This window comes from Oncorhynchus mykiss, chromosome 1, assembly GCF_013265735.2.
Source record: "Oncorhynchus mykiss isolate Arlee chromosome 1, USDA_OmykA_1.1, whole genome shotgun sequence".
Taxonomy (NCBI): Eukaryota; Metazoa; Chordata; class Actinopteri; order Salmoniformes; family Salmonidae; genus Oncorhynchus; species Oncorhynchus mykiss.
In genome coordinates, this window is record NC_048565.1 from 83,044,673 (window position 1) to 83,070,030 (window position 25,358).

At 44.1% G+C, this 25,358-nt stretch overlaps 1 protein-coding gene across 24 annotated transcripts in view; it reads right to left on the reverse strand.

Moving 5' to 3' along the window:
- Positions 1 to 25,358, reverse strand: part of LOC100301648 (calcium-activated potassium channel subunit alpha-1) — a 317,555-nt gene that overhangs the window by 95,064 nt on the left and 197,133 nt on the right. For all 24 annotated transcript variants that reach the window (XM_036986905.1, XM_036986944.1, XM_036986906.1 and 21 more), the window contains exons 6-9: positions 9,303 to 9,378; positions 7,919 to 7,994; positions 6,390 to 6,560; positions 2,225 to 2,316 (exon numbers count right to left, since the gene is read on the reverse strand). In XM_036986905.1, coding sequence (XP_036842800.1) covers positions 2,225 to 2,316; positions 6,390 to 6,560; positions 7,919 to 7,994; positions 9,303 to 9,378 — 415 coding nt within the window. The remainder of the gene's footprint in view (positions 1 to 2,224; positions 2,317 to 6,389; positions 6,561 to 7,918; positions 7,995 to 9,302; positions 9,379 to 25,358) is intronic.

A 25,358-nucleotide genomic window follows, 5' to 3' on the forward strand; every position in this document is an offset into this window, starting at 1 on the left:
AGAGAGACAGGGAGAGAGAGGGCAAGAAATGGTGTAAAGGGGGAAGAGGGAGTGTGTGTGAAAGGGGGAGTGAGGGAGAGGTGGAACGAGGGGGAGGCAGCAGTTTTGACAAACCCTTCTCTCATTACCCCGTCAGTGAATGGAGACGCAGGGCGCCAGACAAACATAACATCTCATCAATCGTGTCTCACTGACGTGGAAACAGCTTCAAACAAAGACTGGTTTCTAATAGCTCTCTCTCTACTGTGGAATGTCAGTATGTATGGGTCACTGACAGCCCTGCGTGACCATGCAGAGAGGGAGGAAGGGGGTGGGAAGAGAGAGAGAGAGATGAAGGGGGAGAATGAAGAGAAAGAGGGAGAAAAAGAAAGACAGAAGGGAAAATGGTAAGATAGAAAATATAATGAAGGTGAAATAGAGAAAGAGATGCAGGAAGTCTCTCTATCCTGCTGAGCTAAACTATGAGGAGCAGTGAGGTTAGTCTGTGTCTAACTGTGAGGAGCAGTGAGGTTAGTCTGTGTCTAACTATGAGGAGCAGTGAGGTTAGTCTGTGTTTAACTGTGAGGAGCAGTGAGGTTAGTCTGTGTCTAACTGTGAGGAGCAGTGAGGTTAGTCTGTGTCTAACTGAGGAGCAGTGAGGTTAGTCTGTGTCTAACTATGAGGAGCAGTGAGGTTAGTCTGTATCTAACTATGAGGTTAGTCTGTGTCTAACTGTGAGGAGCAGTGAGGTTAGTCTGTGTCTAACTATGAGGCTAGTTAGTCCATGTGCTGTGATGAGCTGTTGAGCCAGTGAAGATTGAGCCACAGAACCAGGGATTCAGCCACAATACACACACTGTACACACACACACAACACACTGTGTTCTGAACGTCCACACACACACACACACAAACACCACAACCTCTGGCCAACACAACTACTGCCACACAAACCAAACGACAGGACACCAAAAACCAAGCGGGCAAAGCAAGCCAAGAGCAATCGCGAGCCTCCAATGAGAGCGAGGCATCCAGCATTCAGGGTGTAGGAGCTGACTGAAGATCAGGGCCAGAGTCATGTCGAGCAGAGGTGATGCGGCTGGCGGTGACAAGACAGGAAGTTTAGCTTTTTGTACAGTTTGCCATGGGAACCATGAAACGTGAAAAAGCCAACGGAGGGGAGCTCAGGTCACAGAGATCATGCAGATAAATTATGCAAATAAATACAAATAAAAAGCATGTCTCATGCAGAGTCACTCAAGCAAAATGAAAGCAAGAAAATAATATCCTGTAATGTCATTGAGATTGATGATGCTTCTAAAAGAATATCCTGTAATGTCATTGAGATTGATGATACTTCTAAAAGACCACCAATAATAATGCAGTTGAGGATTATATTTTTTTCTATTTTCTTGTGAAGCAGGAACGTGATTTTTTTTTTTTACAGCAGATAGTAGGGGTTTCATGACTAGTTATTTTACAATGATGTATCATCATGATCCTGATTCGTCCTTATAGTGAGAGCACAATTGGAGGAATGTCATTGGACGGTTTCAGAATTAAGAGGTAGGACAACACATATTAATACCATAGGTCTACAATGTAGTCATGAAAGCTCTAGTTTAAATTAATTAAGATGCAGCACATAGGATGTTTCAAAGTAAAAAATTAAAAACAAAAGCACAAGGATGGACTTCAGGTGAGCACTGAGTGAGCGACAGACAGACAGAGAGAGAGAGAGAGAGAGAGAGAGACAGAGAGAGAGCGAGAGAGAGAGAGAGAGAGAGAGAGAGAGACAGAGAGAGAGAGACAGACAGACAGAGAGAGAGAGAGAGAGAGAGAGAGAGAGAGACAGAGAGATTCGATAAGAGAGACAGGGACAGAAAGAGAGAAAATTGAGAGTAAAGTGACATGGACATGTGTCCTTATGGCCAAGGTCTCCAGTCACGCAGTGTGACTACAGTAATGGAAATTTGGTGAATCAACCCCCCATACCATTCTAAACCTGAGGGGGGTGCACTCGAGTCACACAAACACACCTTGTCTGGATTTGGACTTACTTTCTGCCTCGTGTTGAGTTATAACTCCCTCCGTATTTCTTCCGATTAAGGATGAGAGCAGCAATTTCTGGCACGTAGCGAGCAAACATGGCCTACATGCATGAAACAGAAAAAAGAAAAGGGCATGCAGAAAGGGTTCTACCTCGTACAAGGAAAGACAGCAGAACCTTCCGGAAAATACTTACTTTCTCCCATTAACCGCACTATAGGAACCACCATATTTCTTGCGGTTTCCTATTAACTCTATGATTTCAGGGACGTAGCTGGCAAACATGGCCTAAGGAGAAGATAGGAGACACAAGAAGAGACTAAAGAAGACACTAGGCCATAGAGGGGGTGGAGGGTCTAGCGGGCGCTTAAATCCAAACAGAGTTCTGGGTGGAGACAAAAATAGTTCTTAAGATATCAGATATCAAATAAATGTGCAAATGCTGAAAAACTGGGGGGGGGATGTTAGTGTCCAGAAGTTTCTCTTGTAGTTCTCACTCAGCATTGACACTTTAAAGAAGAGAACAAACTTAGAGATGTGTTGCCCAATCAATGATTAAAAAAAATAATTTTGGGGTAAAATCAAAAGAAAATATTTTTATTAAGAAAACCCCAGTTTTTAAGGGTCATGGGTTTTGGGAAGAAAAAATAAAAAGTGTAAATATCGCCACAGCTGACCAACAACGGTCGATCTGAAATAGCATCCGAAATAGCTGAAAGTGGCAAAGAGAAGAGGGGGGAAAAAAACCTATGTGCCATGTTTTGTCCAACAAACACCAATGATGTGGCAGGTTGATTTGAGCAGGCCGGCCTGATGGACCACAGCTGCAAAACACATTAAGACTCATTTGGAGGGCAGTGGGAATGAGCTGGATGCATTTGGCAAAGTGTTGCAGCCTGCTGTCCTGAAGTACAGTACTTCTCTTTTCCTGCCTATGTCAATGTCAATATCATGCTAGCACTGTTTAGTTCTTTTTGATGACTGTTTAGCGGTTGAGCGCTTTGCTAGCCATTTAGCTACCCAGAATCTAACTGTTTAGCTATTTGCAAAACGTTGAGCGGTTTGCTTACTATTTAGCTATTCACAAACCGTTGATCCATTCGCTAACTGAATAGCTTTTCAAACCTTTGAGCCGTTTGCTAACTATACAGTGCCTTGCAAAAGTATTCGGCCCCCTTGAACTTTGCGACCTTTTGCCACATTTCAGGCTTCAAACATAAAGATGTAAAACTGTATTTTTTTGTGAAGAATCAACAACAAGTGGGACACAATCATGAAGTGGAACGACATTTATTGGATATTTCAAACTTTTTTAACAAATCAAAAACTGAAAAATTGGGCGTGCAAAATTATTCAGCCCCTTTACTTTCAGTGCAGCAAACTCTCTCCAGAAGTTCAGTGAGGATCTCTGAATGAACCAATGTTGACCTAAATGACTAATGATGATAAATACAATCCACCTGTGTGTAATCAAGTCTCCGTATAAGTGCACCTGCACTGTGATAGTCTCAGAGGTCCGTTAAAAGCGCAGAGAGCATCATGAAGAACAAGGAACACACCAGGCAGGTCCGAGATACTGTTGTGAAGAAGTTTAAAGCCGGATTTGGATACAAAAATATTTCCCAAGCTTTAAACATCCCAAGGAGCACTGTGCAAGCGATAATATTGAAATGGAAGGAGTATCAGACCACTGCAAATCTACCAAGACCTGGCCGTCCCTCTAAACTTTCAGCTCATACAAGGAGAAGACTGATCAGAGATGCAGCCAAGAGGCCCATGATCACTCTGGATGAACTGCAGAGATCTACAGCTGAGGTGGGAGACTCTGTCCATAGGACAACAATCAGTCGTATATTGCACAAATCTGGCCTTTATGGAAGAGTGGCAAGAAGAAAGCCATTTCTTAAAGATATCCATAAAAAGTGTTGTTTAAAGTTTGCTACAAGCCACCTGGGAGACACACCAAACATGTGGAAGAAGGTGCTCTGGTCAGATGAAACCAAAATTGAACTTTTTGGCAACAATGCAAAACGTTATGTTTGGCGTAAAAGCAACACAGCTGAACACACCATCCCCACTGTCAAACATGGTGGTGGCAGCATCATGGTTTGGGCCTGCTTTTCTTCAGCAGGGACAGGGAAGATGGTTAAAATTGATGGGAAGATGGATGGAGCCAAATACAGGACCATTCTGGAAGAAAACCTGATGGAGTCTGCAAAAGACCTGAGACTGGGACGGAGATTTGTCTTCCAACAAGACAATGATCCAAAACATAAAGCAAAATCTACAATGGAATGGTTCAAAAATAAACATATCCAGGTGTTAGAATGGCCAAGTCAAAGTCCAGACCTGAATCCAATCGAGAATCTGTGGAAAGAACTGAAAACTGCTGTTCACAAATGCTCTCCATCCAACCTCACTGAGCTCGAGCTGTTTTGCAAGGAGGAATGGGAAAAAATGTCAGTCTCTCGATGTGCAAAACTGATAGAGACATACCCCAAGGGACTTACAGCTGTAATCGCAGCAAAAGGTGGCGCTACAAAGTATTAACTTAAGGGGGCTGAATAATTTTGCACGCCCAATTTTTCAGTTTTTGATTTGTTAAAAAAGTTTGAAATATCCAATAAATGTCGTTCCACTTCATGATTGTGTCCCACTTGTTGTTGATTCTTCACAAAAAAATACAGTTTTATATCTTTATGTTTGAAGCCTGAAATGTGGCAAAGGTCGCAAAGTTCAAAGGGGCCAAATACTTTCGTAAGGCACTGTATCTATTCAAACCTTTGAACCGTTTACTAACTATATCTACTCAAACCTTTGAGCCGTTTGCTAGCTATTCAAACCTTTGAGCCGTTTGCTAACTATATCTATTCAAACCTTTGAGCCGTTTGCTAACTATATCTATTCAAACCTTTGAACCTTTTGCTAGCTATTCAAACCTTTGAGCCGTTTGCTAACTATATCTACTCAAACCTTTGAGCCGTTTACTAACTATATCTATTTAAACCTTTGAACCGTTTGCTAACTATATCTATTCAAACTTTGAGCCATTTGCTAACTGTATAGATACCCACTAACTGTTGAGCTGTTTGCTAACAGTTGAGCTATCCACTAACTGTTGAGCTGTTTGCTAACTGTATAGATAGCCACTAACTGTTGAGCTGTTTGCTAACTGTATAGATACCCACTAACTTTTGAGCTGTTTTCTAACTGTTGAGCTATCCACTAACTGTTGAGCTGTTTGCTAACCATTTAGCTATCCACTAACTGTTGAGCTGTTTGCTAACCATTTAGCTATCCACTAACTGTTGAGCTGTTTGCTAACCATTTAGCTATCCACTAACTGTTGAGCTGTTTGCTAACCATTTAGCTATCCACTAACTGTTGAGATGTTTACTAACCATTTAGCTATCCACTAACTGTTGAGCTATTTGCTAACCGTTTAGCTATCTAATAATTGTTGAGCTGTTTGCTAAACATTTAGCTATCCATTAATTGTTGAGCTGTTTACTAACCGTTTAGCTATCCACTAACTGTTGAGCTGTTTGCTAACCGTAAAGAAGCAGACCTGCTGCTGCTAACCCTGAATGGCCTTTAGACGTAGTAGCACACATCCTTCATTTTATTACATCTCTATGACGACCACATGGCACACTCTCAAACATCATCTACCTGATCATATGGGGGGGGGGGGGGTCATCATCTACCTGATCATATGAGATGGATGGTGTTATAGGCTAATAGTCCAAACTAACGGACATGGGTTTAGCTGCAGTGAGACCCTTTTCCTCTAGGGGGTGCTGGTCTGACTGTGGTTAAATGTCAGGGGCGAAAAAGAGCTGCAATCGCTATGGTAACACTCAGGCTGGCCTAGGCCTGATCTTCCTGCCACTGTGTTTGTTGGAATAGTGGGGAGGGACACGAGAGGAAGGGAGTAGTCCTGAGATCGCAGACTGCTTTAAGAAGAACGGCAACAACAACATTATCAGGCCGCAGGTGTAGAACATTATCTTATAACTACTCTTCAGACCAATACAACCCACACGCTATAGGAAGGGGGGACAAGGGGAGAAACTACAGTACCCAGATACAGACAAATAACATTGATAGTAGTGTAAGCAGGGAGGTACACTGTACATATCTTAACAGTACTATGTAAACAATCCTAAACTATCATTAAGCTACATTTAAAAATACTTTACAGGTAATAATGTTGACAAAGACATTGAAGTCTAAAGTATCGTTTACTGATTTTTCTGTCTGGTTTAACACTTATATGGTGTGAAGATGGAGACAGGCAGGTTGAGGGTGGGGGGGGGGGGGGGGGAGTGGGAGGAGGGGATAGAAAAATGTTGTTTTACCAAACCCCCGAGGATGAAGAAGACCATGAACAGGCGTCCCAGGGTGGTTTTTGCATAGACGTCCCCGTAGCCCACTGTTGACATAGTGACCATGAGCAAGTAGACACATTCCCAATAGGAAAGTGACTGGGAATTTTGGAAGTTTTCCCAAGGATCCCCTGAGTTTTCCACCTAGAAACGGGAGCGGGAAGGAGATTTGAACAGGGTAGAATGTCAGTCAGAAGCAAAAACGGAAGGATTTTTATCACAACCTCTGAAGCAGGTTCTAAAGGTTCATCCTACCACCAACATGGTCTTAAGAGTCAATCAAACCAGCATTGCAGAGTATATATACACAGTAGCCAACAAACATGTCTTCCTGCGGATGAATACATTTCCTGTGTGGTTGAGGAAGCTGTAACACTACCGAGTACCTCCTCCACTGTCGTGCCTCCAGTTCGGAACGACTGAACTGAACACGACATGGTTCTGACACTTAGGGCAGCAGTTTGCAAACAAAGGCCCTGCATACGACCTTCTCAATACAAGTTTGATTGAATCTGGCCCTGGTGAACTGATGTGCTTTCATTCTAATCTGATAAGCAGGATTTCTGGAACCTTAATATTGATCTAATGCTGCCATCTAGTGCCAGGAGGTTAGCGGTATTCACCTGCATGTTCTAATGCTGTATTGGTTGGTGTGTTACTGTACTGTTGGTTGAGCCATTGATATAAGTGTACTGACAACTTGAGCCAGCTGTTTGTAAGAAATAACAGAAAAAGTGAAAACAGGTCAGATTTGATTAAATGATCTATAGTTTTACTAATAAAAAGGACAGACATTGATCTGTAGTTCTAATGATTGATTAAAGCGCCCCTAACTCTTCATCATCACATGGAAACACCCTCTATTGGCCGGTCCGAAGGCAATCCCTAGCCCCCTCCACTCGGGTGGCAGCACATCTGAACCGGGTAGGTGGGGGCTACACGAAGACGGCGCCCACCTAGCCTTTTTAACTAACGTGCTGATTCTCAAATCAAGCCCCGGCCCCTACCCCCTAGGCCCTGCTGTGGATCTGAGAAGATCGTATAGGTTTAAGCAACATGGTAAATTGCTGCTTCGCCTTGCCTTCAGATAGGCTGGGAATTTCCATATAGTTGCGGGCACTGAAAATGTTGTATTTTGGTACTGGCAGAACTATTGCCACAATGGGTGTGCAACAAAGTGCTCTAGGGTATCCCAGCGATAGTTTGTCACAAAAACACCTGTAGAGCAGTGCAGGGTTTAAACAAAATTAAATCTAACTTTTTAGTGCACACAACTGTATTCAATTAGTTCTGTATTGTTTACATACCAATCCGATCGTTTCGAACTTACAGGAGTGCCCAGGGGGTAGGGGGTAGGGGTTGGTCTGGGACCCTTCAGCACTCCAGATCTGCCACACATCCAGGGGGAAGGGAGGAGCTAGAGGTTGTTTTCGGACCAAGCGTTAGGAGTTCTAACCTCCCTTACTCCCCCTGTAGCCCAGCCCCCCCGCCCGGCCACTTACCAAATGTATGAATCCGGCAGCTGTTAGCCATGTGCTTATGAAGATGGAACACAGGTTCACCAGCTTGATGGAATTGCTGGGTAGAATAAGAACCATAAACATCTCTCAAAGAGATCCAGGCCAGGTAAGGGTGACAGAAAGAGAATAATGTAAGGGGAGAGGTTCATCTACTGGGTCTGAGGTGGTGAGGCTAGAAAACACCAGGTTTAGGTTGTAAAGTACAGTACTGTCCTGTACATGTCCTCTCCGCTCCTGTCATTATTTTATTATTACGTCAAGTTCTGTCTTTATGTCTGGCATTGTATGCCTGTAAGATACAAAAGAAAATGTCTTTAAGTATTATAATAAAATATTTTTTTTAAAGACGTGCTATTCTGTTCTCTTTCTCTACGCCAGGAAATTAATGGGACTGTGGGTCTCTAGGGGGTGGGTTAAGGTCAAAAACAAAAATGCACCCAAACAAACATAAAATGAATTAAGCTGAAAGGGATTACTCTATTGAACTGCTAAGGCACATTATGTCATGACAGCTTTTGTGGAATGCTGTTGCCAGCACTCTACCCATCATCTTGTGTTGTTTTTCCTACATATTGTCAACAGCTACCGCGGTGTCTGTTCTTGCCCTGCTGTAATAGGGAACGTGTCATGCTTTAGTTTAGGATCTGTCTACATTCATCACATGCTCTCCTCTTCCACGTTTTATCTCTCTCCCTCTCTCCCTATCTCTCCTTTACCTATGTTAGTGCTGAACCACAGAAAGAGAGGATGACTGTACATTACTCAACGACTCTGTGTTTACAGTGGCAACAGTCCAGCAAGGAGAGAAGAGGCACGCTGGGCCAAACAGTCATCTAGCCTCAGTGACACTTTACTGGACAGTCCTGCTATTTACCCAGCCACATGGGAAGTTAAATTACATAGTTATTACATAACAATTTCAGAAGACATGAGTGAGATCCATTGGAGCTACTATACAATGTGTCCCATGTGGCTCAGTTGGGACAGCATGGTGCTTGCAACACTATGGTTGTGGGTTCGATTCCCATGGTGGACCAGTATGAAAAAGCACAAAATGCACTGCAATCACTACTGCAAGTCGCTCTGGATAAGAATGTCTGCTAAATAGCAAAAATGTACATGTAAAATTTGTTTCAGGTGCTTGAATGAAATCATTTGTAAAAGTGATGAGGAATCTCCCTTTCCCTACATGCTTTGAAGTTGTTACCACTTAAGTTCAAATATCTAAGTCTGGAACAGGCCTGTAAGATAAAGTGTCACCACAGCGTCTAGACAAAGAGCAAACCTGAGCCGAGCTTCTATGTCAGATGGATTCTGGAGATAGTTGGTGTTTTGGCGGTAGTCCAATGAAAGCCCTAATACTTACCTTGTTTTTAAGATATTCAAAAACTGTAAAATTTCAGAGAACTGTATCAATCTCAAGGCTCTCAGGAATCTTAAACCTGAGAGAGAGAGAGAGAGAGAGAGACAGAGACAGAGAGAGACAGAGAGAGAGAGAGAGAGACAGAGAGAGAGACAGAGAGAGACAGAGAGGGAGAGAGAGAGACAGACAGAGAGAGAGAGAGAGAGAGAGAGAGAGAGACAGAGAGAGACAGAGAGCGAGAGAGATTAATTTACGACATCACACATCCAACATCACACAAGAGCTGACCATAGAAATGACATGACAATACTGGACAGAACAAGAACACCTGAGAAAGTCCATGTTAGTCAAAAGATTGTCAATATATCACCAAAATATTTAGTATGAAATCTCGTGTGGGCATTGCCCAGAATTTACCTGCACAGCAGGAAATGCAAACTTTGAGTCTATTCAAGATTTTAAAAGTTAAGTTTGTAATTTCCAATTTAAAATGTCAGACTTCATTTGCCCTAACGAAAAATGTATCAACCCCTACAAAAAATGTCCATAAATTTCAATCTTGCTGTAGCAAACTGGCTCAAATTAAGATCCTACATCTGTACGTTAATCATACATACAGTACTGTATTCTTCATATATACATACACTACCGTTCAAAAGTGTGTGGTCACTTAGAAATGTCCTTGTTTTTGAAAGAAAAGCAACATTCTTTGTCAATTAAAATAACATCAAATTGATCAGAAATACAGTGTAGACATTGTTAATGTTGTAAATGACTATTGTAGCTGGAAACGTCAGATTTTTTATGGAATATCTACATAGGCATACAGAGGCCCATTATCAGCAACCATCACTCCTGTGTTCCAATGGCACGTAATGTTAGCAAATCCAAGTTTATCATTGTAAAAGGCTAATTGATCATTAGAAAACCCTTTCGCAATTACGTTAGCACAGTTGAAAACTTTTGTTCTGATTAAAGAAGCAATAAAACTGGCCTTCTTTAGACTAGTTGTGTCACGAATCCCGCTTCCTGCCGGAAGCCATTGAAGCAACCACTCTGAACGGCAGTAGTCTGGCACGGATCACTATGAGGACTGAACCGGTTAAGATGTTGTTGTCGGGTAATCATTCAGAGTTTATCTCCTTCTTCATTCTGTCCTCGCCCCATGTTCCTCTGGTTCTTGGTTACCCCTGGCTGAAGGAACACAATCCCTCGTTTGATTGGGTGACGTGTAAGGTAACTAGTTGGAGCATTGATTGTCATGCTAACTGTCTTAGGACTGCCTGTTCTCCTGCCATTTCCAGTCAGGTCAGTGACTCTGCTCCTCCTGATTTGTCCCTGGTTCCAGAAACATATCACGAGTTGGGTGACGTATTCAGTAAACAGAAGGCTCAGTCTCTTCCTCCCCACCGACCTTATGACTGTGCGATTAATCTGTTTCCTGGAGCCGCCTTTCCCAAGGGACGGTTATACAGTATCTCTCGACCTGAACGTGAGGCCTTGGAGACCTACATCAAGGAGTCTCTAGCTGCAAGTCTCATTCGGCCCTCGTCATCACCTCTGGGAGCAGGATTTTTTTTTGTGAGCAAGAAGGATGGAACTCTTCGACCGTGTATTGATTATCTGGGTTTGAATGATATTACGTTCAAGAACAAGTATCCCCTGCCCTTGATGAGCTCGGCTTTCGATTCTTTACAGGGTGCTACGGTTTTTACGAAGCTTGATTTACGTAATGCTTATCATTTGGTTCGGATCAAAGAGGGGGACGAGTGGTTGACTGGGTTCAATACTCCGATGGGACATTTCGAGTACCAGGTGATGCCGTTTGGACTGACCAACGCTCCTGCTGTGTTCCAAAGTATGGTGAATGACGTTCTGAGAGATGATTGGTATTTTTGTGTTCGTTTACCTGGATGATATCCTCATCTTCTCGAAGGAGCTTTCTAGCCACGTTCAACATGTCAAGCAGGTCCTGCAGCGGTTATTGGAGAACCGTCTGTTCGTGAAGGCTGAGAAGTGTGATTTTCACGCCCACACGACGTCCTTCCTCGGTTACATCATCTCCAGGGGAGAGATCAAGATGGACCAAGAGAAGGTTCGGGCGGTTCGGGATTGGGTCCAGCCCGGTTCGAGATTGCAGCTCCAGAGATTCCTGGGGTTTGCAAATTTTTATCGGAGGTTTATCCGTGATTACAGCCGGGTGGCCGCCCCTTTAACTGTACTGACGTCTTGCACCAGAAAGTTATGTTGGTCTCCTGAGGCAGACCGAGCATTTCTAGATTTGAAGAGCCGATTCACCAACGCCCCGATTCTCTCTCAACCTGACACTTCCCGTCAGTTCGTTGTGGAGGTGGATGCGTCTGATGTGGGGGTGGGCGCCATCCTGTCCCAGCGTAGCTCCACTGACGGTAAACTCCATCCCCGCGCCTTCTACTCTTGTCGTCTTTCTCCAGCTGAAAGAAACTACGATGTGGGTAACCGGGAGCTTCTCGCTGTGAAGCTTGCCTTGAAGGAGTGGCGTCACTGGTTGGAGGGAGCGGAGCAACCGTTTGTGGTCTGGACTGACCACAATAATCTGGCTTACGTGCAATCGGCTAAACGTCTCAACTCTCGTCAGGCCCGGTGGGCTTTGTTTTTTGGACGCTTCAATTTTTCCCTGACGTTCCGACCTGGGTCGAAGAACGGGAAGGCGGACGCCCTGTCCCGGATGTTCTCCAAGACGGAGGAGAGTGAGGCCAAGACTGAGACGATTCTTCCCCAGAACGTTGTCGTGGGAGCCGTTACATAGAGGATTGAGGAGGAGGTGATGGCGGCTCTTCGGACACAGCCCGGGCCCGGTAACGGTCCACCCGGTCGGTTGTTCGTGCCTGAGTCGGTTCGTTCTGCTGTCCTTCAGTGGTCCCACGCCAGCAAGATAGCTTGTCACCCTGGTGTTGCTCGGACTATGGCGCTACTGCGCAGACGATTTTGGTGGCCTGCCATGGGAGAAGATACCCGGAGGTTTGTTGCCGCTTGTCCTGTTTGTGCGCAGAATAAGAGTACCAATCGGGCCAGCTCTGGGCTTCTTCACCCCCTACCTATTCCCCGACGACCTTGGTCGCATCTGGCCCTGGATTTTGTCACGGGGTTGCCCTCTTCTGTTGGTAACACGGTTATTCTGACCATTGTGGATAGATTCAGCAAGTTTGCCCACTTTGTTCCCCTCTCCAAGCTGCCTTCTGCCACTGAGACGTCCGAGATCCTGGTTAGGGAGGTGTTCAGGGTCCACGGGTTGCCCTGTGACATTGTTTCTGACCGTGGTCCTCAGTTTACCTCTGCTGTCTGGAAATCCTTCTGTTTGGCCATTGGAGCTACAGTCAGTCTCACATCTGGATTTCACCCCCAATCTAATGGTCAGGCGGAGAGAGCCAACCAGAAGATGGAGTCCACGCTGCGTTGTCTTGTCTCCTCTGATCCCACCTCTTGGTCATCTCAATTACCCTGGGTCGAGTATGCCCATAATACCCTTCCTTCATCTGCCACTGGGATGTCCCCCTTCCAATGCCTGTACGGATACCAACCTCCCTTGTTTCCTTCTCAGGAGAGGGATCTTTCGGTCCCTTCTGTCCAGGCCCACATTCGTCGTTGCCACCGGACCTGGCATCGGGCCAGGAAGGTTCTCCTTAGAGTTTCTGACCGGTATCAGATCCAGGCGAATCGTTGCCGTATTCCTGCTCCCGCTTATACCATCGGAGATAAGGTGTGGTTGGCTACACGGGATCTTCCTCTACGGACTGAGTCGAGGAAACTGTCACCAAAGTTCATTGGTCCGTTCGTGGTGGAGAGAATCATTAACCCTGCTGTGGTCCGACTCAAATTGCCGGCAACGCTTCGAGTACACCCCACCTTTCATGTCTCCTGCCTCAAGCCGGGTTCACCTCAGTCCTCTGTTGCCCCCTCCTCCTCGTCCTCCTCCTCCTCAGATGATCGGAGGTGGTCCTGTCTACACGGTGCGCCGCATCATGGACTCCAGACGGTGGGGTCGAGGGTTCCAATATCTCGTGGATTGGGAAGGATATGGTCCAGAGGAGAGGAGTTGGATTCCTCGGCGTCAGATCCTTGATGACGACCTGCTTCGTGACTTCTACCGCCTGCACCCTGGCACTCCAGGTAGTCCGCCCGGTGGCGTTCGTCGGAGGGGGTACTATCACGAATCCCGCTTCCTGAGTCTGTGTTTGCCTGTGTTTCTGTCCTGGAGTGTGTTTCCGTTGTCCTGGAACGCACCCTGTCTGGTTGCCGGGCGAATTAGCTTGTTGGGAGATCGATGTTCACCCGCACCTGTATCCCATCAGTAATCTGCACACCTGTCCTGATCATCACCTCTCCCCTTCAAAAGCTCTGACCTGACATCCATTCCCTGCCGGATCGTTAGCCATGAACAGTATGTTGTGCCAGAGTATCAGCCTCAAGTTGGATAGAATTTGTTTTGTTGTTTGTTACGTATTGCTTGCCTTGAACTTACCTCTGTTTGTTCTGTCTTCAGTTACTCACCCGGATCATTTACCCCATTCCCACCTGATCGTCAGAGGATTCCGCTTCCCCATTGGATCCACCTATTTACTCCCATCAACTCACCACCGCTACCCGCTACACCACCTGGATATATCTACCAATTCACATTCACTTGTAAATAAATACTCACCTTCTTCCTACTCTCCTTGTCCTGGTCTGCTTCTGGGTTCGATTTTGAAGAATCGTGACAAGTTGAGTATCTGGAGAATCAGCATTTGTGGTTTTGATTACATGCTCAAAATGACCAGAAACAAAGAACGTCAACAGTGAAGAGGCGACTCTGGGATGCTGGCCTTCTAGGCAGAGTTCCTCTGTCCAGTGTTTGTGTTCTTTTGCCCATCTTAATATTTTATTTTCATTGGCCAGTCTGAGATATGGCTTTTTCTTAGAAGGCCAATATCCCGGAGTCACCTCTTCACTGTTGATGTTGAGACTGGTGTTTTGCAGGTACTATTTAATGAAGCTGCCATTTGAGGACTTGTGAGGCATCTATTTCTCAAACGAGACACTCTAATGTACTTGTCCTCTTGCTAAGTTGTGCACCAGGGCTTCCCACTCTTTCTATTCTGGTTAGAGCCAGTTTGCGCTGTTCTGTGAAGGGAGTATTACACAGCGTTGTACAAGATCTTCAGTTTCTTGGCAATTTCTCGCATGGAACAGTCTTTATTTCTCAGAACAAAAATAGACTGACGAGTTTCAGAAGAAAGGTCTTTGTTTCTGGCCATTTTGAGCCTGTAATCGAACCCACAAAAGCTGATGCTCCAGATACTCAACTAGTCTAAAGAAGGCCAGTTTTATTGCTTCTTTAATCAGGACAACAGTTTTCAGCTGTGCAAACATAATTGCAAAAGGGTTTTCTAATGATCAATTAGCCTTTTAAAATGATAAACTTGTATTAGCAAACACAACGTGCCATTGGAACCTACGCCTATGTATATATTCCATTGAAAAATCTGCCGTTTCCAGCTACAATAGTAATTTACAACATTAACAATATCTACACTGTATTCCGGATAAATTTGATGTTATTTTAATGGTCAAAAAAATAGCTTTTCTTTCAAAAACAAGGACATTTCTAAGCGACCCCAAACTTTTGAACGGCAGTGTACAGTAGATATACTTTGTGATTTGTAGCCTCTAAGGTGGCTATATTAGGAACATCTGCTCTTTCCATGACAGACTGACCAGGTGAATCCAGGTGAAAGCTATGATCCCTTATTGATGTCACTTGTTAAGTCCACTTCAATCAGTGTAGATGAATGGAAGGAGACAGGTTAAAGAAGGATGTTTAAGCCTTGAGACAATTGAGACATGGATTGTGTACATGTGCCATTCAGAGGGTGAATGGGCAATACAAAACATTCAAGTGCCTTTGAAAGGGTATGGTAATAGGTGCCAGGCACACCGGTTTGAATCAAGAACTGCAATGCAGCTGAGTTGTTTACACTCAACAGTTTCCCGTGTTTATCAAGAATGGTCTACCACTTAAAGGCCATCCAGCCAAGTTGGCAACTGTGGGAAGCATTGGAGTCAAAATGGGCCAGCATCCCTGTGGAAAGCTTTCAACACCTTGTAGAGTCCATTCCCCGGTGAATTGAGGCTGTTCTGAGGGTGAAAGGAAGGGGGGGGGGGGGGGGGAGTTTGTGCCCTACATGTGTATCTGTCGGATTCCAAAATGAGCTCACCCAGAGATTAGAGACACAATGCAACACCTGCCTCAATATCAGTTTACACCAATATATTCCCTGCTCTGATTCACTGTGTGTGAATGGATGGATGGAATCATTCACACCAGTAGTGACTTAGGTTAACAGAGAAGGCCGATGTTGACCAGATTAACTTTGAAACATTTCCTTGAAGTCTAATCTCTCATGGACACACTGTACATACGTAACATGATGTCGTAGCATCTGACCATTTGGACAAATTTTTACAAATTTTACAAAGGTTCGCATCCTCCGAATATTAGAAGGGGAGATTTGACCCACACACTGGACTGAAACATCTGTTTAGGGGGTGGAGACTGCTCAAGTCTGGTTAGTATATTTTTTTCATACATCTACCCCCAAAACGTAATCGATCGTCTGACGCAATTAACGCAAGATTTTAGTTTTTGGTATCCAAGATGACATGAAATCTAATCTCTTTGTGTTTTTAGATCTGTTTAAAGTTTCATTCATGGTGTAAACAGATACATTCTGTAAACACAAGTCTTAGTGAGGCAACTTACAGCTACCACAAATATTTAGTATACCTGGCCCATGCAGGAATCAAACATGATTTTCCAACAAACTAAGCCATTCCATTGAATTCCTCCGCTGCTGTTCGTCTGACTGACATCATCAGAGTCGTTTGTGGTGACGTCAAAATTAGGGGTGTTGTACAAAATAAAGTAATCAGCTATTGGATCAGCTTTAACCAATGGTGAATTTTCAAAACTTTGCTTTACCCATGTGTGTTCTGGCTCTGGCACAACCCATTGGTTTCTGGGACCAATTAGACAGTCTATAAAGTATTTCCATTCTAGAAATCGTAGGGGAGGTACTCAGATCCAGACTCATTGCGGAGAAGAAACTAACGCATGTGGCGTAGCGTTTGGCCGCAGCAAGGAGTATGGGTAGCCAGGCAACCACACAGCAGGAGCAGAGTAAAGAATAAGAATCATAACCACGAGGGATTCCATTCCCTTCCCAGACCTCGGTCCTTACCGCATTTGGAGATTAACCAGATAGATGTTTGAACAGGGCCCAGACCCCATTTTAAGCAGAACATAGTTTATACAACTAGGAATCACAGACAAGACCAGACAGTTTGACTTTGGTCCTAGATCTCTATTCTTACCCCATTTGGAGAGAAAGTTCAGAGAGGTCCAGAGTGCAAGATAGGGTCCCTTCTGCCTCTCCTTCTTCATAGCCACTCCACGAGGCCCCAGCCTCACCCTGTACCCTTTCTGAAACAACTCTCCACACGACTTCTTTCTCCTGAATGTGTCTCCACGGGTCTCGGGGCGAGGGGAGGCGGCACCGCGTGGACCCCGGTACATCAGGAGCTTAGTAGGGATCATCGCTATCGATCTCAGATATTTAGTTATCTATTGCAGAGTCTCCGGTAGTTTCTCTTAAGGGTCCTTGTCTTTCTGAAGAGTGGAACTAAGCTTTCATTCTTCAGAAGTCCTATTCTCTAGTTCTAAGGTCCAACGCTGTGTGTTCAACAGTGTCTCAAAGGAAGAGATGAAGAACTGTTTCTTGAAGGAGGAAATGGATGAAAAAAGATGATTTGGAAGACAGACAAGTAGAGTTTTTCCAGGTAGAATTGCGTGCATAGAACACTCGATAAAAGGTGCAGAATCAAGTGCTGCGCGTGCCGAAGAGAACACCAGACTAAGTGACAGTCAGATAGACAGACAACGCCTCCATGTACCTGTCTGGTACAAACTGTATCCTGGTCTGGTCTGATATAAGCTGTGACACAGTAGAGGATCTGTTAATAATCTGAGCGGCCCAAACAGATTCCCCTGCGCCCTCTCTGGTGTACCTACAGAGAGTCATGTGGATGTTTCTCCCACCAATAAGGGGCCGTGTTCAGAGGTGAGGCGTTTTTAAAGTGCCTGAACCCATCCAGGGATTTAGAGAGAGAGAGAGAGAGATACACAGAGAGAGAGAGAGAGAGAGAGAGATACAGAGAGAGAGAGAGGGATGAAGCAATAATCTGTATTTAATCACAAATGCCGTGCTGTCACTGGCAGATATCAGATATATGGGCAGTAGTTACATGGGGATTAAGCGGAATGGCAGTTTGTATTGACATCAGCTCACAGCAATAGAACTATCTGTACTACTGAACAGGTAGCGCAGGAAAGAGGAAGCTACAGTGCTAACCATTTCCCTACCAAGAACATTGGTCCTTGTTGGGCGAGTGCAACACTGTAGGTTTCAGGGCATGTGGCGTCACTCCATGATTGCTACTAGTATGCTAACTAGCTCGCATCTGCTACACATGCAACAACACTGCAAGGATCATCATAATAATCTGTGGGTATGTGCCAAGCCCCTTCCCCTCTGTCACGTGTCACTGACAGTAGACACACACACTGGAGTCTTTTATCAATCATCAGCCTGGGGATGACCATGTTACAACAGGGATAATACCCTGTGTCCAGGCAGTCGGGATTATAACACACACACTGATAGCATGCCAGATACTGTACTAGAGTCTGTAAGCCTATTCAGAGATCAACACCGACAGTACACTACCATCACCAGCAGAGGGCAGTAGTGATGTGGATATGGAGAGACATGGATACAAAACATTAATTGACAGTACACAGGCTCCAGAAGTAATATGGGGATATTATGTAATATGGCTTTGAATTATAATGTAGAGCTATGACTACACTGCTTATACCTTCTTCTATAATGGCATTTTGCATGTCTCCATAACGCAGAAAACAATGGATTATTTAACACTGACATCTTATTATACAGTCTAAATAGTTCCTCCTATATTTATACCGTCTATAGTTCCCCATATATTTACACAGTCTATATAGTTACTCATATACTTATAGTCTCGTTGCTCCTATATATATATATACACCGTACTCTTATCCTACTCCTCCTCTTTTCCTCTGGTGATGTAGAGGTGAATCCAGGCCCTGCAGTGCCTAGCTCCACTCCTATTCCCCAGGTGCTCTCTTTTGATGACTTCTGTAACCATAATAGCCTTGGTTTCATGCATGTTAACATTAGAAGCCTCCTCCCTAAGTTTGTTTTATTCACTGATTTTGCACACTCTGCCAACCCGGATATTCTAGCTGTGTCTGAATCCTGGCTTAGGAAGACCATCAAAATTCTGAAATTGTCATCCCAAACTACAACATTTTCAGACAAGATAGAACTGCCAAAGGGGGCGGTGTTGCGATCTACTGCAAAGATAGCCTGCAGAGTTCTGTCCTACTATCCAGGTCTGTACCCAAACAATTTGAACTTCTACTTTTAAAAATCCACCTCTTTTAAAACAAGTCTCTCACCGTTGCCGCCTGCTATAGACCACCCTCTGCCCCCAGCTGTGCTCTGATTCTTGTGAAGAATCAACAACAAGTGGGGCACAATCATGAAGTGGAACGACATTTATTGGATATTTCAAACTTTTTTAACAAATCAAAAACTGAAAAATTGGGCGTGCAAAATTATTCAGCCCCCTTAAGTAAATACTTTGTAGCGCCACCTTTTGCTGCGATTACAGCTGTAAGTCGCTTGTGGTATGTCTCTATCAGTTTTGCACATCGAGAGACTGAAATTTTTTGTGTGATGTCATCTATCTCCCATTACCCAGCATCCTCATCAACCCGGGGAACCACGTAAAGATGCAGGAAGGAACTCTGGGGTTCTTCATCGCCAGTGATGCCAAAGAAGTAAAGAGGTAATGGCTATCATCCCACCATCACGGAAAAATACAGAAAAACGCCACAGGAAAAGCCTTGCCTGGGTTTTCATTCTCTTGGTGGCTAAAAGGAGATTAGGCATTCAACTTCTCTAAATATCTTGTTAAAAATAAAGGTGTCATTGGTAAAAGTAAAAGCCAGCTGGTAAAAGCCAACTCACAGGTGAACCTGGTGAAATGGGTCAAATTCACAAGGTGAGTTGCAAACTGAGATGATAAATATCTATGCTGCTGTTTCCTCCCCAGAGCATTTTTCTACTGCAAAGCTTGTCACGATGACATCACAGACCCCAAACGGATCAAAAAGTGTGGCTGCAAACGACGTGAGTACACCCACGCCCTGCCCACAACACAATCACTCACCCCTCTTATGACCCTCCTCTCCTCCCAACCCCTCCCCCACCTCCCACTGTCGCTGAATTAGGATTAGGATGTGCTATATGAATGATGTCATATCCCTCACTGTTTCTCATAGGAATATCATTTTACAGCTATAACTATATTGTTTTGCTATTATACAATTTGAAATGGAAATTATCCCATTTGAAAGTGTAATAACTGTGATCACAATTCCTCAACCTTCATTGTGGTATAATCCAAAATCAATGCATGATAATATTATTTATTAAATCCAAAAGAAGTACAGGCAACATTCTACACATTTAGTTTGATTTATTAATTTCATGACTAAAATATGTAACCTGATCATGTTATGTATCATAATGACAAAACTAGTTAGAAGAGTGGACTGAAGTCTGGAGGCAGAAAGGGACCGAGAGAGAGAGAGAGTTGTCAGTGTGCTAATGATGGAGTGAGTTTGAGTGACAGAAGTAGCTGAGCAGACGAGGGAGGCTGTCAGGTCACCATAGCGACTCTGTAATACAGTGCCTTGCAAAAGTATTTGGCCCCCTTGAACTTTGCGATCTTTTGCCACATTTCAGGATTCAAACATAAAGATATAAAACTGTATTTTTTTGTGAAGAATCAACAACAAGTGGGACACAATCATGAAGTGGAACGACATTTATTGGATATTTCAAACTTTTTTAACAAATCAAAAACTGAAAAATTGGGCGTGCAAAATTATTCAGCCCCCTTAAGTTAATACTTTGTAGCGCCACCTTTTGCTGCGATTACAGCTGTAAGTCCCTTGGGGTATGTCTCTATCAGTTTTGCACATCGAGAGACTGACATTTTTTCCCATTCCTCCTTGCAAAACAGCTCGAGCTCAGTGAGGTTGGATGGAGAGCATTTGTGAACAGCAGTTTTCAGTTCTTTCCACAGATTCTCGATTGGATTCAGGTCTGGACTTTGACTTGGCCATTCTAACACCTGGATATGTTTATTTTTGAACCATTCCATTGTAGATTTTGCTTTATGTTTTGGATCATTGTCTTGTTGGAAGACAAATCTCCGTCCCAGTCTCAGGTCTTTTGCAGACTCCATCAGGTTTTCTTCCAGAATGGTCCTGTATTTGGCTCCATCCATCTTCCCATCAATTTTAACCATCTTCCCTGTCCCTGCTGAAGAAAAGCAGGCCCAAACCATGATGCTGCCACCACCATGTTTGACGGTGGGGATGGTGTGTTCAGCTGTGTTGCTTTTACGCCAAACATAAAAAAACTGAAAAATCAAAAATCAAAAACTGAAAAATTGGGCGTGCAATATCCGGTGGTTTTGTTTATTAAACTGTGCCGTTGTAAATCAGTTTTTGCTCTCCTGCGCCTGACTTCTCTGCCACCAGTACGCACAACCTACACCCAGTGGGTCAGAAGTTTACATACACTCAATTAGTATTTGGTAGCAGGCTTTTTCAGTTCTGCCCAAAAATGTTCTATAGGATTGAGGTCAGGGCTTTGTGATGGCCCCTCCAATACTTTGACTTTGTTGCCACAACTTTGGAAGTATGCTTGGGGTCATTGTCCATTTGGAAGACCCATTTGCGACCAAGCTTTAATTTCCTGACTGATGTCTTGAGATATTGCTTCAATATATCCACATAATTTTCCGTCCTCATCATGATGCCATCTATTTTGTGAAGTGCACCAATCCCTCCTGCAGCAAAGCACCCCCACAACATGATGCTGCCACCCCCGTACTTCACGGTTGGGATGGTGTTCTTCGGCTTCCAAGCCTCCCCCTTTTTCCGCCAAACATAACAATGGTCATTATGGCCAAACAGTTCTATTTTTGTTTCATCAGACCAGAGGACATTTCTCCAAAAATTACGATCTTTGTCCCCATGTGCAGTTGCAAACTATAGTCTGGCTTTTTTATGGCGGTTTTGGAGCAATGCTTCTTCCGAGCTGGCGCTAGCGAAACCCCTAACCATAAGAAGTTAACAAGAAATTTGCGGAGTGGTTGGAGTTTTAATGACTCTAATGTATGTTAACTTACGACTTCAACTGTACACAGTCTCTAGTTACTATATACAGTCTATATAAACATTTATTTTCAACAAACTTAACATGTGTAAATATTTGTATGAACATAACAAGATTTAACAACTGAGACATAAACTGAACAAGTTCCACAGACATGTGACTAACAGAAATTGAATAATGTGTCCCTGAACAAAGAGGGGGTCAAAATCAAAAGTAACAGTCAGTATTTGGTGTGTGCACCAGCTGCATTAAGTACTGCAATGCATCTCATGGATACTCTCAATGCAATCCTCATGGACTGCACCAGACTTGCAAACTCTTGCTGTGAGATGTTACCCCACTCTTCACCAAGGCACCTGCAAGTTCCCGGACATTTCTGGGGGGAATGGCCCTAGCCCTCACCCTCCAATCCAACAGGTCCCAGACGTGCTCAATGGGATTGAGATCCAGGCTCTTCGCTGGCCATGGCAGAACACTGACATTCCTGTCTTGCAGGAAATCACGCACAGAACGAGCAGTATGGCTGGTGGCATTGTCATGCTGGAGGGTCATGTCAGGAAGAGCCTGCAGGAAGGGTACCACATGAGGGAGGAGTCTTCCCTGTAACGCACAGCATTGAGATTGCCTGCAATGACAACAAGCTCGGCCCGATGATGCTGTGACACACATTTATAGACTGTATAACTCTTTATGATTGACAGTCTCTAGTTACTCCTGTATTTACGGTCTCTAGTTACTCCTGTATTTATACAGTCTCTAGTTACTCCTATATTTATACAGTCTATATAGTTACTCCTATATTTATACAGTCTCGTTATTCCTATATTTATACAGTCTCTAGTAACTCCTATATTTATACAGTTCTACTGTGTCATTTAAAAGCTGCCTTAACATCCTACACAAGTTCTGCTCTTTCTACGAGAGAAAGAAAGGCAGTGAAGCCCTAGCAGGACTGGAATTAATTGGGGAGAGGATGAGGGGCTTGAGGATTGGGGTCTCTGGGGCTAGCAGCTAGCTTGGCATCTTTCAAAGAGCCGTTTGTATGCTAATCCAACACAGCTAGCCTGGCTATGGCCTTCTCGCTCTCGGGGGAGAGATACCCACTTCACGTAGTTTAAGAAGATTAATTTCTTATTTCCATGTAGGAACGCTGCGTGTCTTTTTAGATTAGCCGCACGTTTCTCTACCCTCTTAATTTAAAGCCAATTTGGCAGAAGGTGAAAGAACATTACTGAGAAATGCATAGAGAGGATGGTCCTCTGGTGGAGAATAAAGTAGGCTACTCAAATGTGATGTGCTGTAACAATTATGATCTGCTATCACCTAGTAGTGTGTGTGTGTGTGTGTGTGTGTGTGTGTGTGTGTGTGTGTGTGTGTGTGTGTGTGTGTGTGTGTGTGTGTGTGTGTGTGTGTGTGTGTGTGTGTGTGTGTGTGTGTGTGTGTGTGTGTTGCATAGCATTTAGTCACACAGAGCGAGAAAACTGAATGAGTCCACAGGAGTTGATGTAAAACTGTGTTAACATCATCATTGTTTCCCTCTGAAACAGACGACTGGAGACAAAACACAATTAGTGAGATGGAAATAGAATTGATTTCCACTCAAACCAATTGATTATCAGTGAAGGCTTTGCAAATTTGTCAACTACCCACTGGAGCATAACTCAATAGAGATGGATGTGGGGACATTAGACATGTCACTCAGTCACCAACCACTGGACAGATTATTCATGTTAGACCTGGAGTCTGGTGTAACACGTACCTGATACCTCTACAGTACCGTTGGAACAGTGGTATTCAAACTTCTTCAGCGGAGAAACATTTTTCCAGCAGAATTTCTGGGGACCACTTTTATCTCCGCAAGAATTTCCCACCACGAAGACCCACCACACCCCAAATCTAATGACACAACCCACCCCACCCCAAATCTAACGACACAACCCACCACACCCCAAATCTAATGACACAACCCACCACACCCCAAATCTAATGACACAACCCACCCCACCCCAAATCTAACGACACAACCCACCACACCCCAAATCTAATGACACAACCCACCCCACCCCAAATCTAATGACACAACCCACCACACCCCAAATCTAATGACACAACCCACCACACCCCAAATCTAATGACACAACCCACCCCACCCCAAATCTAACGACACAACCCACCACACCCCAAATCTAATGACACAACCCACCCCACCCCAAATCTAATGACACAACCCACCACACCCCAAATCTAATGACACAACCCACCACACCCCAAATCTAACGACACAACCCACCACACCCCAAATCTAACGACACAACCCACCACACCCCAAATCTAATGACACAACCCACCCCATCCCAAATCTAATGACACAACCCACCACACCCCAAATCTAATGACACAACCCACCACACCCCAAATCTAATGACACAACCCACCACACCCCAAATCTAACGACACAACCCACCACACCCCAAATCTAATGACACAACCCACCCCACCCCAAATCTAATGACACAACCCACCACACCCCAAATCTAACGACACAACCCACCCCACCCCAAATCTAATGACACAACCCACCACACCCCAAATCTAATGACACAACCCACCACACCCCAAATCTAATGACACAACCCACCACACCCCAAATCTAATGACACAACCCACCACACCCCAAATCTAATGACACAACCCACCCCATCCCAAATCTAATGACACAACCCACCCCACCCCAAATCTAATGACACAACCCACCACACCCCAAATCTAATGACACAACCCACCACACCCCAAATCTAACGACACAACCCACCACACCCCAAATCTAATGACACAACCCACCCCACCCCAAATCTAACGACACAACCCACCACACCCCAAATCTAACGACACAACCCACCCCACCCCAAATCTAACGACACAACCCACCCCACCCCAAATCTAATGACACAACCCACCACACCCCAAATCTAATGACACAACCCACCACACCCCAAATCTAACGACACAACCCACCACACCCCAAATCTAACGACACAACCCACCCCACCCCAAATCTAATGACACAACCCACCACACCCCAAATCTAATGACACAACCCACCACACCCCAAATCTAATGACACAACCTTACAACCATTACATTTTCATATCTTAGCAAAATGATAACAAACCAATAAATACATGAACTAAATGTTTTTTTTTTACATTTGTATGTTGTCCCATACAATAATCTGTACTCTTAATTGAGATGTAATATCTACAGCTAACTCTAACCCTAGAGTCTGATGTAATATCTACAGTTAACTCTAACCCTAGAGTCTGATGTAACATCTACAGCTAACTCTAACCCTAGAGTCTGATGTAACATCTACAGCTAACTCTAACCCTAGAGTCTGATGTAACATCTACAGCTAACTCTAACCCTAGAGTCTGATGTAACATCTACAGCTAACTCTAACCCTAGAGTCTGATGTAACATCTACAGCTAACTCTAACCCTAGAGTCTGATGTAATATCTACAGCTAACTCTAACCCTAGAGTCTGATGTAATATCTACAGCTAACTCTAACCCTAGAGTCTGATGTAATATCTACAGCTAACTCTAACCCTAGAGTCTGATGTAATATCTACAGCTAACTCTAACCCTAGAGTCTGATGTAATATCTACAGCTAACTCTAAC